At 40.7% G+C, this 11267-nt stretch overlaps 1 protein-coding gene across 1 annotated transcript; it reads left to right on the top strand.

Moving 5' to 3' along the window:
- Positions 1 to 1528: 1528 nt before the first annotated feature.
- Positions 1529 to 11267, top strand: LOC116689117 (uncharacterized). Its single transcript, XM_032515499.1, has 11 exons — positions 1529 to 1915; positions 1999 to 2112; positions 2867 to 3061; positions 3162 to 3339; positions 5019 to 5202; positions 5413 to 5510; positions 5692 to 6087; positions 6265 to 6441; positions 6902 to 7089; positions 9006 to 9229; positions 10140 to 11267. The coding sequence occupies exons 1-11, from the start codon at positions 1778 to 1780 to the stop codon at positions 10741 to 10743; spliced, it is 2496 nt and encodes an 831-aa protein (XP_032371390.1). The 5' UTR covers positions 1529 to 1777; the 3' UTR covers positions 10744 to 11267.

Raw genomic sequence — 11267 nt, 5'->3', positions numbered from 1 at the left:
GGGGGGGGGGTTCAGTGTCAAAGGTGTTGGCTGCTCAGGTGTCAGTGGCTGGCTGTGTGAAGAGAGAGCAGAGAACAGGAGATCAACAGCTGTGGAGGTATCAGATCACTTGGTGGAAAGTCACATTCAGCTCCTTACCCGGATAAGACAACAGGTAAGATCTCCGTCCTGTGAGGGTTTTAGTGAGGGGCGAAAATAGACAGAGGAGATTAAACACCTTTTAACAGAAAGAAGTACCAGCAAAAAGCAGTATGGGACAATATGACTGATTACAGTAAACTTGTTGAAGGGCTGTCTGATGTGTTGTGTTTGTTAATTGTTGCATTGTGCCTGTTTGATTGTTGGCATGTGTTTGTGGCTTTTATGTTTTATTAAGTCATTTTTTTGTATTTAAATTTTTAGGTTGCCATTTTAAAACTGGCCAGTGTCAGCAGATGAAAATTAGCCTGCTGAGCTAACTCTGGCTCATACTCGTTACTTTGCTGTTGATTAATGGGCACTGTTCCGGTCAAATAAACAAAATAACAAAACAAAAAAGAGTAATACACAATTATGTATGTTTTTATTCAGTTGTTAAATAGTAACGTAAGTCAGTGTATTTTACGATAAAATTACTGTTTGTTTACTGTTTATAATAACGAGTCTGGTGGGTTTTTGTGGATGTTTTTATGTTAATAAAAGGATCTTGCTCTTTGAAACAAAGGTCGACCTTCTTAGAAATCTGTTGCATGATGTTGTCAGACATTTGGAATATTAATCTAAGCTTGTCAGTGGCAAAACAAGCACTTTTGTGAAGGTAAATACAAGCTGGACAATTGCCCTAAACATTGTAGCTTGTTTTGCCACTGCTGACAAAGATTGTTGTTCCCATTAGTTTCTTAGACACAAAAACATAGGAAAACAGGGTCCAGGTTACAAAATCAGTAGTAACCCTTTAAGCAGTTGTAAGATTTAAGCTTTAAAACTGAAGAGAGACTTGGTTGCAGCTCAGGGTTTGTCACAAACAAATGTTGGTCTATTTAGCCTACTGGTAGGGAAGTTTGTTCTCTTTCCAGCCACTAAAGGGTGCAGGAAAGAGTATGGTTACTGTAGTAAAGTGCTTAAAAATAAAGTTTTTGGGAGTTAGAACAAACTTCAAACACTTCTTTACCACCAAAGGCCCATATTTTTTGCAATTTACCATCCGAAGGCTGAGGTGCACTCATGCATACATAGGGTGCTAATCTCTGGACATGGTTGTCTGCCGGCTGCCTCCTCTCCCAGAAGTACTCAGCCCAGCAGATGACATGGCCACGGATGAAGTGATTAGGTTACAGATACTGTAAGTCACTGACAGGCTGTGAAGGGAACAATGGAGGCTTGTTAGTTTACAGTGGAAAAAAGAAAAGATCACTGTCATCTTCAGTGGGATTTATTTTTATTTTCAACATGTGAGGCCCAGATGGGAATTGAAACCGCAACCAAGGCAGATGTGCCTTATTGAATGACCGTATACAACTCTGATTAAAAGTGGAAGACGTAATCTAGTTACCTAATCACCTTTGGAAAATGCAAAACATTGGCTTTCTTGTCAAGAGTCAGATGAGAAGATTAATGCCACTCTGAAGTTGTATCTATCTTCCCCTCCACAAAAATATCAGCAGAGCACGGCTATTTGCTTACCCTGTAAATGTGTGATCTATACATGTCAGCATTTCTTTACTCAGGCAACTCTGTATCAAAGCATCAAATTAAATCCTAAACTAAAATACAAAAAAGTAATTAAAAAAAGTATTTAATGTTAAGCATCTTTACTGTATGTTCTCTTCTCTTACTTTATCAGGAGGACTCAATGAGAAGAATCAGGAGAAACAGCCAGGCTCTCCTCCAGGATCTCTTTTACAGGGGGGTCAACGGAGGAGACAGAGATACTCCTGTATGTTTCTAATTAGCGTGTGTTTATGAGCCATGTCTGACTTTTCAGCTCTGAAGCTTCTTTAACAATTGCTTAACTTACAGATTCCAGCTCAGCCTGGTAGAGATGCTAAAATGATCCGCTCAATCGCCAGCCTGATCAGAGCGAAGAGCAAACTCCTCGTCCTGGAGAATCCTGACACTGTGGAGATCTACAAGGTCAGCTTTCAGCTTTTTGAACAGTGTATTATTATTATTATTATTATTATTATTATTATTATTATTACAGGGAGGTATGGATTTACTTCATTACAGGCGGGGAGCACTTTTTTGATATAAAACAGTTAAAGATCCTCTGACATGCTGCTTTTTGGATGCTTTTATTTAGGCCTTAGTGGTCCCCTAATACCATATCTGAAGTCTCTTTCCCGGAATTTAGCTTTGGTGCAGAATTACAGCCACTAGAGCCAGTCCCACAATGAACTTTCCTTAAGACATGCCAGTTCTGTGTCTGTAGCTTTAAATGGTATTGAGGAGGAGAGAAGAGGGGAGCAAGGTGGAGGCTGGGGGCGTCGCCTTGAGCAACTGTTTGAAAGCCATGATGTCTCTTTCTTTCTCATGGGTGGGCCAAATTCTCTTGGCAGGCAAAGCAGAGAAAGGGGAGGTAACCTTGCCCTTTATGACCACATAAGGGGTAAGATTCCAGATCAGCCTATCTTGGCTTTCATTTTCTCAAAGGCAGGCTTGGGGAATGCATGTTAATGTTAAAAACATCATAAAATGATGCCATGGGACCTTTAAGAATTTCAAAAGGGTGATTTTGTGTTTCTCTTTACATCCTTTTTACATGTTGCACTCATAATGAATTAACTAGCTTTGTGCGCTGTTAAAGAGGGTTATTATGGTTTACATTAGAGTTGAATGTGATGTCAGATGGATTCACCTATTTTGCTATTGTATTTACCGCACCTAGCTGGATGATGCAGCCGCCCGTCTTAGCAGAGGTGGTAAAGACGACTTTTACCTCCCAGCCATTACAACGAAGGCGTCAAGTCTAAAGTCAATGGGAGGGTCTCTGAGTCAGTCCTGCCCTTACCTGTATGACAAAAGAAGAGGATCTTTCTCCTCAGTTGCCTCTCAGAGAACTGGAGGTCACCCTAAAAAACAGGTAATCTCATATCTCTTTATCGTCCCTTGGGAAAGCTTTGAAACTTCTTTTCAAACTCAAACGTTTTTGCTTTTTCTACCGTTCTCTCTTTACATAGCAGAGTAACCTAAAGGCACAAAAAGAGGCAAAGAAATCCAACGTCACCGTGACAATGACCTACCTAGGACAAGGTCGTCGGGGGTCAGGGTTGGGGTCAGGTCAAGACGAGCTGAAAGTCCTCCAGCAAGTCAACGGAGGGGAGAATATCTGTGTCTTCAAAGGCGTGCTGTCTCCTGGAGGTAGGAACTGTGAAATTTACAGCTGTTTTGCTAGAACATGCACAAAAGAGAATTTAGCAGATGGAATTTGGCCTTTAAATGTCTTTTCATTTTTATTTTTTTTTCATCCATAGGAAAGGTGTTTTCCCCCAATAAACACGCCAAGAATAATAGGCAATTGTGATTTGGTGTAAAATCTTCTCTGTCTTTTCACACATTTAAATTACTCAAAGCCACATTGTGAAAAAGGATGTTTGCCCAAGGCAGTTTTTCAGTTGAATAAGAATAATAGAAAAGCTGATGTGTGACTTGACTCACATCACATGAAATTAAAAAAAATGTCAGGAGACAAGACAAGTTATTTTGTGTTTGCAGCCGGTACATGATGATACACACTGCACAACCGTCAGGGAGAGAGGGAATCCCAATGTCAGGCAGATGTACAAGAAAGAGCAGATGGATTTCTGCTTGGAACTGTGTGTTTGTGATCTGTTTACAAAATATTCTGTAACTCTATAAATTGAAAGGATTAAACAAAAGACACAAAACCACATTCAAAATTCAGCAGTTACATTTGTTATGACTTTATATTTATCTCATAATTGACTTTATATAGTGTACTCCACATGACATACGTATATTGGCTTATTACTAAATGTTACTTTGGTGTGAAGGATAGTTGTTGAGAACAGTTTTCATCAATCATTAAAGGAGAAATATTCGCTGGGAAAGATTTAGACAGTGTGTTCTGTAGATTATCCAGAGTCATTGCTTGTTGCTGTGAGCACCACAAACACAATTTCCTTCACCTTCATAACGGTGGAAACAGAAATCTTAGATGGATATCAGATATTAGATGGAAATGGGACTTGATTTGGTTCCTTTAAAAAAAACAACGTGATACATTGTTGTCCAGAAAAAATAATGTGTTCTTTTCTGAGGTTTTTTTCTCAGAAGCTTTTTACCTCTTCAAGCCTGAAATTGAAATTTACCAATCTTAGGAGGAAACATCACTCCTCAAGTGTACCGTAGTGCGTATAGCTCATAGACATAACATGTATTCAGTACATGGATGAAGAAATCTTTAACATTAAATCCTCAAACTGAATTGACGATTCTGAATCATCGTTTTCACTTTCACATGGGAGCTCCACTCACTCGTCGTGACTTAATTTTGTCAGCAGTGATGTACAGTACGTTGACTTTATCAAAAACCACACAAACAATCTGGAAGTGATATTACTTTACCGTATTATCAGTGTGTGTATAGGCAGTTTTAACCGGCAGTGCACTCAACTTACAACAAAACCCAAGACGAAAGCAATGACGAGAACGGAATTAAGCAAACTTAAATCCACAGAGTGATTGCAAACTCTAACATGCAACCTGTTACAATGGGTTGCACATGGCTATCACGGGTCACAAGCCAAAAAACATTAGAAACCACTGCTGTGGGGCGACCTCTAGCTCACCCAGTAAGAGCGTGTTGGCTGAGTCCTGTAGTGGACCGGGTTAGAATCCGACCTTTGGTCCTTTGCTGCGTGTCATCTCCAAAGCACCAAAAAATAATCTTATAAAAAGAAACTGGATGATTCCAACCGAAGTGTCTCATAGCTCATAACCACAGTAAATCAGTTACATCTATCAAATCATCTTCAACCTTCAAGCATTACTTAATATTGTCTCCTTGTACCTTTCAGAGCAGTTTCAGTTTGTCTCTCAGAGACACAGAGGTTTCCCCTTCAGTGCCACCTTGTACGTGAACGGCATCATGGTGGCCAGAATCAGTTCGTGCTGCGAGTACCGCTACGCTCCCGGCTTCCAGCAGGGCCGGAAGAGCTGCTTCAGATTGGCTTGGCTGGCTGGTGGGATACCCTGTTACAGGTCAGATTTCAACCTCTGGGACAGCATCGGCAGAGAATGTAAAATTAGAACCATGTCAAAACTGATTGGGTAAACCCATTTCTCTGAAGATATGATGTATTGTGGATCGACACAGGAGGGAAAAGGATGCATATTGCATGACATGGGGGAATGGTGTTGGTACCGGGGACGAAATGTGAGTCATGATGAAACACTTTTCATCTTTTTCAGATGCACAAGTCTCCGAAACAAATACAGCTCCTGCCAACAGTTGAACAACAGCACAAAGGACAATTTAATTTTCCCTCTAGAGAAGAGCCCTGGCAATGGTACAAAGCCTGGAAATGAGTGTCTCAATTTTCCATTACTTCCTAAAGCTTATTCATGAACATTTTTTTGACATTAGGCCCAGTCCGTGATTTCAATGGACTAGTTTGAAGATAAAATGTCCCATAAAGCATTTTTTATACTCTTTCTCTTCTCTTTTTGTGTCTAATGTCTCCAATGCAGACACCATCGAGTCGTGTCCATCATCCCCTCTGTTTATCCCAGCCAAACCCAAGAGGAAATCAGGGAGGAGAACACAAAACCATATCAGGGAAGGCAGCAGAGGATCTACAGACAGCGAAGACCCTGCTGTAGCTGGGATTAAAGAGACTTCCAAGAAGAAACGACGCAAGGGTCAAACTAATCACAAAGAGAGCAAAGGCAAATCAGCTGGAAACAAGAGGGAAGAGGGACAAGACAGTAAGGGCTTGGAGGGCTCGCACAAGTCAACAGTGACTGAAAAATGTGAAGACAAAACATTGTCTGCCAGACGAGGACATAAGCAGCAGAAACCTACCAGCAATGTCACAGAGCTGCAGAAAGAGCAGCAGCGATCAAACACGACGAGCAAAGTTCCTGGTGAGCACTGTTTTTTTTTTTAGCTGCTTTCATCCCCGTAAGAGAAGATTGACAAATATGGGAGCATAAAACCCTTCTACGCTTTCAAGTGGAGATACAGCTGACCTTTAGTTCATCTGCATGCGGTATGTCCATTTAATATTCTTTATTCTTAACCAAGAGTTTTTCTTTTTAAAGATTCATTGCAGGATGAGGAAGCACTGACTAAGCAGAACAGAGAGAAACAGAAGGAGCTTGGATCAAATAGGAAAAGCAGAGATGGGGAAAGACTGAAAGACTTCTATGAAGAATGTGTGGAAATGAGCACGGCGTTGGAGCAGGGCCTAAACAAACACAACTGGTTCAAGGCAAACAGTGAGTAAAGGAACAGCACAGTAGGGGCGTACTGAAATCCCCCTGGAGTGCTGTAACTGATTTACATAATACACTTTAGCATAAAAGCTTGAATTTGCTAAAAAGTGACGCATTGAGCAATGTCTGCCTGAAGGAAGATGGATGACATGTGGGACAGGTTATGCAGACATTGTTCGCGCACACACGCACCCACGCACACGCACACACACACACACACACACACACACACACACACACACACACACACACACACACACACACACACACACAGACAAATGCATAAATCTCACCACAGCAGATCGCTTTTCTCTACCGACACACAAATGCTCAAACTGAATTTTAGATTTTATTATTAAATTCTCACATCAACAGTGGGTATCAATATCACTGTTTGCATTTGGCTTTGGGAGAGACAGTTTTATTGCGCCTAAGTTGTTTTGTTTTCCCTTTGTATGCCAAGTCCTGGAGAGATGCCGGCTCCAGAAGAGGCTGTCATCGTGCCCCAAATCTCCAGGCTCAGATGTGGAGCACAGTGCAGAAAGTGATACAGTCCTGCAGCCTGATGGAGAGCCAGAGGAAGAAGAGGACACTGCCAGCCAGAGTGCTGGCAAAGAAGAGCCTGTTAAAGAACAAGATCTGCAGGCGCAGGTGTGTGTCCAACACAAATTACTGTGGTGAATCCATGCTTTTGCCAGAAACACTCTTGGCATTAAAACACTGGAATTAAAGCCCTTGAAATAGCCACATCCCTGCATAATGCAGCAGCATTAATTTGTGTTATAAATTGTTAATTGCTATAAATGATATAAAACAATGTTAATATTGTTAATCTAAAATATTAACACGTATGATAATGTGGAAACAATTTGTCATTTAAAGTGATACATTTCCCGTTAATTTCAAGCAGTTACATGCAGTATAATTCCTTTTAGTTCATGATGATTATTGTTTAGTTTTCAGCCTTACATGGAAGATTATATTACCAGATTTCCACAATGACTCAGCAGAAACAATGGAATATAAATTAAAATGTATACTGCTATTATGTTTTATATAATAGTAATAATATATATATTATTTCATCAACTTCTCAACGTTAGACTTAACATTCAAAAACATCCAAACTACTTCAATTACAGGGAAAGGGCATCACCTCATTGGTATGCAACATGTATTTTGACTAATAAAAAAGTTGATCCATTCGCAAAAAAAATCCATTCCAACATAAAGGACCATTATTTGGAGGTTGATGCACACACGGTTGTAACAAATGGTCACTGAGTTTTATCTGGGACAGACAGGCGTGTTGGCTCGGTCGCAGCCATCATGATGAAAAAGCTTCCAACAGGTCCTGAAGAATTCCTCAAGGTCTAGCAAAGTGGCAGAGTGGATGTGGCCGACAGCCAGACCATATGTCTTTATGGACTCTCACCCAGTCTCTGTGTTTCGAAAACCTCCAGCACCTGTGCCGCTCACATCTCATTCCCAGCCACATTTTTTAAACTATGCTGCTCTCACACACAAACAGGGAAATACTTAACACAAGATTCTGTTCTTGAGGCTGTGATGCAAAATGTATTTCAAAATTAGGGAAACAATTATGTGTGCAACAAAATCAAATTTGTGTATTTTAGGAAAACATGTTATCGAGGTTAAAAGGTTGTTAGATGATATGTTGTATACTGCATCATTCATTCATACAGTCTTGCCTCCTCCTGTGGGAGACCGTTTCCTAAAATTTGGTCATAGTCCCTTGGCCTTGTGGACTTTCCGAAGCCCAGTGGGTACACTCTAAAATGCATCGCCATCTTTTTTTTCTTCTTTTTTTTGTGATAAGATAACCTTTTGGAGATATGTCTTAACTCTAAAATGGAAAGTTCCGACTGACATTTGGCACTGAGACCGACCAAATCAAAAACTAACATCACATACTTCTATGACCAGTGTTGGGGAGATACAGAGTTTATTCACTCTCTAAATAAATGAAGGCAACTCAATATTCATATCCTCCTTTCATGTTTTTATCCTGTAAAATCAGGAAAAGGGTAAGGGAAAACGCAAGTTTCCTTCTGGTGCTTTTTATTTTAAGGGGATAAGTTACAGAAACAAAGTGTGTTATGTTTGTCTATGTTCCCACTTTTAACAACTGAGTAAATAAATAAACTGATGAGTGAAAATTGGTAAATTCTTTTCTTTAAAAAAATGCAAAATATCTATTGCATAAACATAGCCTTATTGTCGTTGTTCCTCTAGAGCAAATTATAATATAGTGCACTTTCAGGGAGACTTGGGCCTAACACATTCAGCCAGTTGGAACAGAAGAACACAACAGAATAGGCCTGTTTAGTAAGCAGGATTTTATGGCCGCATTCCTACACTTATAAAATGCAATTCTATGTGGAAGTAATCCAAGTATTCAGAATATGTTACTGAGATTCAGTAATGTAACGGAATATGTTACATATTACATTTTTGGGCATGTACTCTGTAGTCTGCAACGGAATACGGTGTGAATGTATCCTTCCCAACACTGTCTGTGACTTTCTCATGGTTTGTGACTGTAGCTCCACGCCATGATAACGGTGCTGAGCACATCCGATGAGGTGGAGCAACTGGTTCTGAGGAACACGGGCCTGACAGACGACCTTCTGCTGAGCCTGGCGGAGGCCTTGAAGAGCAGCCTGTCCGAGGTCACACTGCTCAACCTCAACCTCAACCTCATTGGCCCGTATGGTGCCCACATCCTGCTGGACATTTTGAGAGTGAAGCCTCAGATCAGAGGCTTGCAGTAAGTCCCAGACACTGATCCACGGTAATCAATAATCTAGAAAAGAATGACAATCCGGTATGTTTTTCAGAATTTGGAAAACACACTGAATTACAAGCAGTTCCAGGAACATCAACTTTTTTTTTAACCCTCATGTTGTCCTCGGGTCAAATTTGACACATTTTCAAAAAGTTTCTATATCACAAATTTGTTTTGGGGTTTTCAACCAAATTTAAAAAAAAACAATTAATGTGGATAGTTCCGTTTGGGTGTTTTATTTAATTTTATAGCATTTAAAAAACAAAATATAAAAGAACATTGAAAAAAGTCATTGCAAGATGTAATTATACATTATACATAAAATATTATTATACTATTATTATACGGTTTGATTAGCTTAGTTTCGCGCCGCTGTCAGGACAACCATCAAATACTCTGGGAGGTTACTGGTCTCAGGCTAGAAAAAGTCTTGCACCTTCCCCAAACTGTAGTTTACACACAGTTTTGTGTGGATTAAACAAAGGAGAAATGATGAACTATTCATTTAATGTGTACAGCAGAAATATTTATCAAATGATGTTAAAACTCCACGTGTACATTTTAACAATAACCCCCCAATGCATAATTTCAAACACGTGTGTAATTGTTCAAATCCTTAGACCTCCTTTTGAATAAAGATACTAAATATGTCTGACTCAATAACAGGGAAATATATATGTAAATTATTCATAATGTAATGGCCTCGAAGCGGAAAACAACACATTTATGTAAAATTGTCAGACAGTGTGAAAAAAAAACGTTTTGTCGCTTGTAATTTTTTTTACAAGGTTAAGCTTAGTATCAGGCTGCGAGGGCATACCATTTGAAGTGAGCAGTTCCTGGAGGAATCCAAATAAATCTCCATGGTAACCACATTTTTCTCTCCTTACAGCTTGTTTGGAAACAAACTGCGTGACCATGGACTGCTGACCCTGTTGAATGGAATAGCTGAGCTGCAGGAGCAAACAGCGAGAGCTGCTGCTGCCATCCAAGAGGCCGTGCTTTTCCCATCGGAGCAGAACATGCTTCTGCAGCTCCCCACTGGGTGGAGCCCTTTCAGTGTTTTTGTGCTTTTGGAACTAGATGTTGGGGGAAATGGCCTGAGCAGCAAAGGGGTAAAGATGTTAGCATCATACATGAGGCACCACTCCTATCTTCAGTACCTGGGGCTGGCGCAGAATAGCGGCGCCGATCTGGCGGCGTGGAAGGAACTTTTCGACAGCCTCAAAGGAAACAGCTCGCTGACTCAGATCGTCCTAGACGAGAACGACTTGGGAGACCCAGGGGTCAGGCTGCTGGCTGACATGCTGAAAGAGAACGTCAGTCTGCGGCAGGTGGATCTGGACAGGAACGGCATCAGCGACGTGGGGGGAAACGACATCATGGGCGCGTTGCTTTGCAGGACGCAGGTACAACTGACCCATCTGAGCCTTCAGGAGAACAACATCAGTGCAGGACTTATGAGTAGGATACAGCAAGAGGTCACATTTAAATGAATCATGCAGGAGTGGAAGAATACAAAGAATGAGAATGTATGTAACATAAACATAGCACCCACTTAGAGAATATTCCTTACCATCATCCACACACACACACACACACACACACACACACACCTTCCTTCCTGTAGGTGGGTGGCCCTGCTAACAAATGTTGCATCTTAGTTTAGCCCAGGCAGGTAGTGTAGGAGGTATGTTTGCTTTAGGACTGCACTGTGGTCTGGATGGCTTTTCAAAGAGATCTCAATGAACTGAACCTTTCTTCTTTGTGGTTTCATCTTAACCTTGAGGTTTTCTTCTTCCCACCAGCATTACCACTCCTGACTCCACACCTCCTACTTTGCTAAAACTGATTCCAGTGTCATTTTATTGAATAATTTGCTGCCTCCTGACTAAAAAGAAACCAAAGTGATTCATTCCATCCACAGTATTTACAGGTTCTGGATGACTTACCCACAACTTTCCCCCCCTCCCAGAACATTTTAGTAGCCATCGTGACACCCCCTTCCTCCACTTCTACA

This window comes from Etheostoma spectabile, chromosome 5 (genome assembly GCF_008692095.1).
Source record: "Etheostoma spectabile isolate EspeVRDwgs_2016 chromosome 5, UIUC_Espe_1.0, whole genome shotgun sequence".
Taxonomy (NCBI): domain Eukaryota; kingdom Metazoa; phylum Chordata; class Actinopteri; order Perciformes; family Percidae; genus Etheostoma; species Etheostoma spectabile.
The sequence above is the reverse complement of the archived record's forward strand: the minus strand, read 5'-3'. Positions and strand labels throughout refer to the sequence as shown.

What these genes read in the sequence shown, in the direction of transcription:
- LOC116689117 (XM_032515499.1), top strand. Translation starts at nt 1,778, where the DNA reads ATGTTAAGCATCTTTACTGTATGTTCTCTTCTCTTACTTTATCAGGAG. An exon ending in GAGGAGACAGAGATACTCCT is followed by an intron (nt 1,916 to 1,998) that starts GTATGTTTCTAA and finishes CTTAACTTACAG; the next exon opens with ATTCCAGCTCAGCCTGGTAG. An exon ending in AGGCGTGCTGTCTCCTGGAG is followed by an intron (nt 3,340 to 5,018) that starts GTAGGAACTGTG and finishes TGTACCTTTCAG; the next exon opens with AGCAGTTTCAGTTTGTCTCT.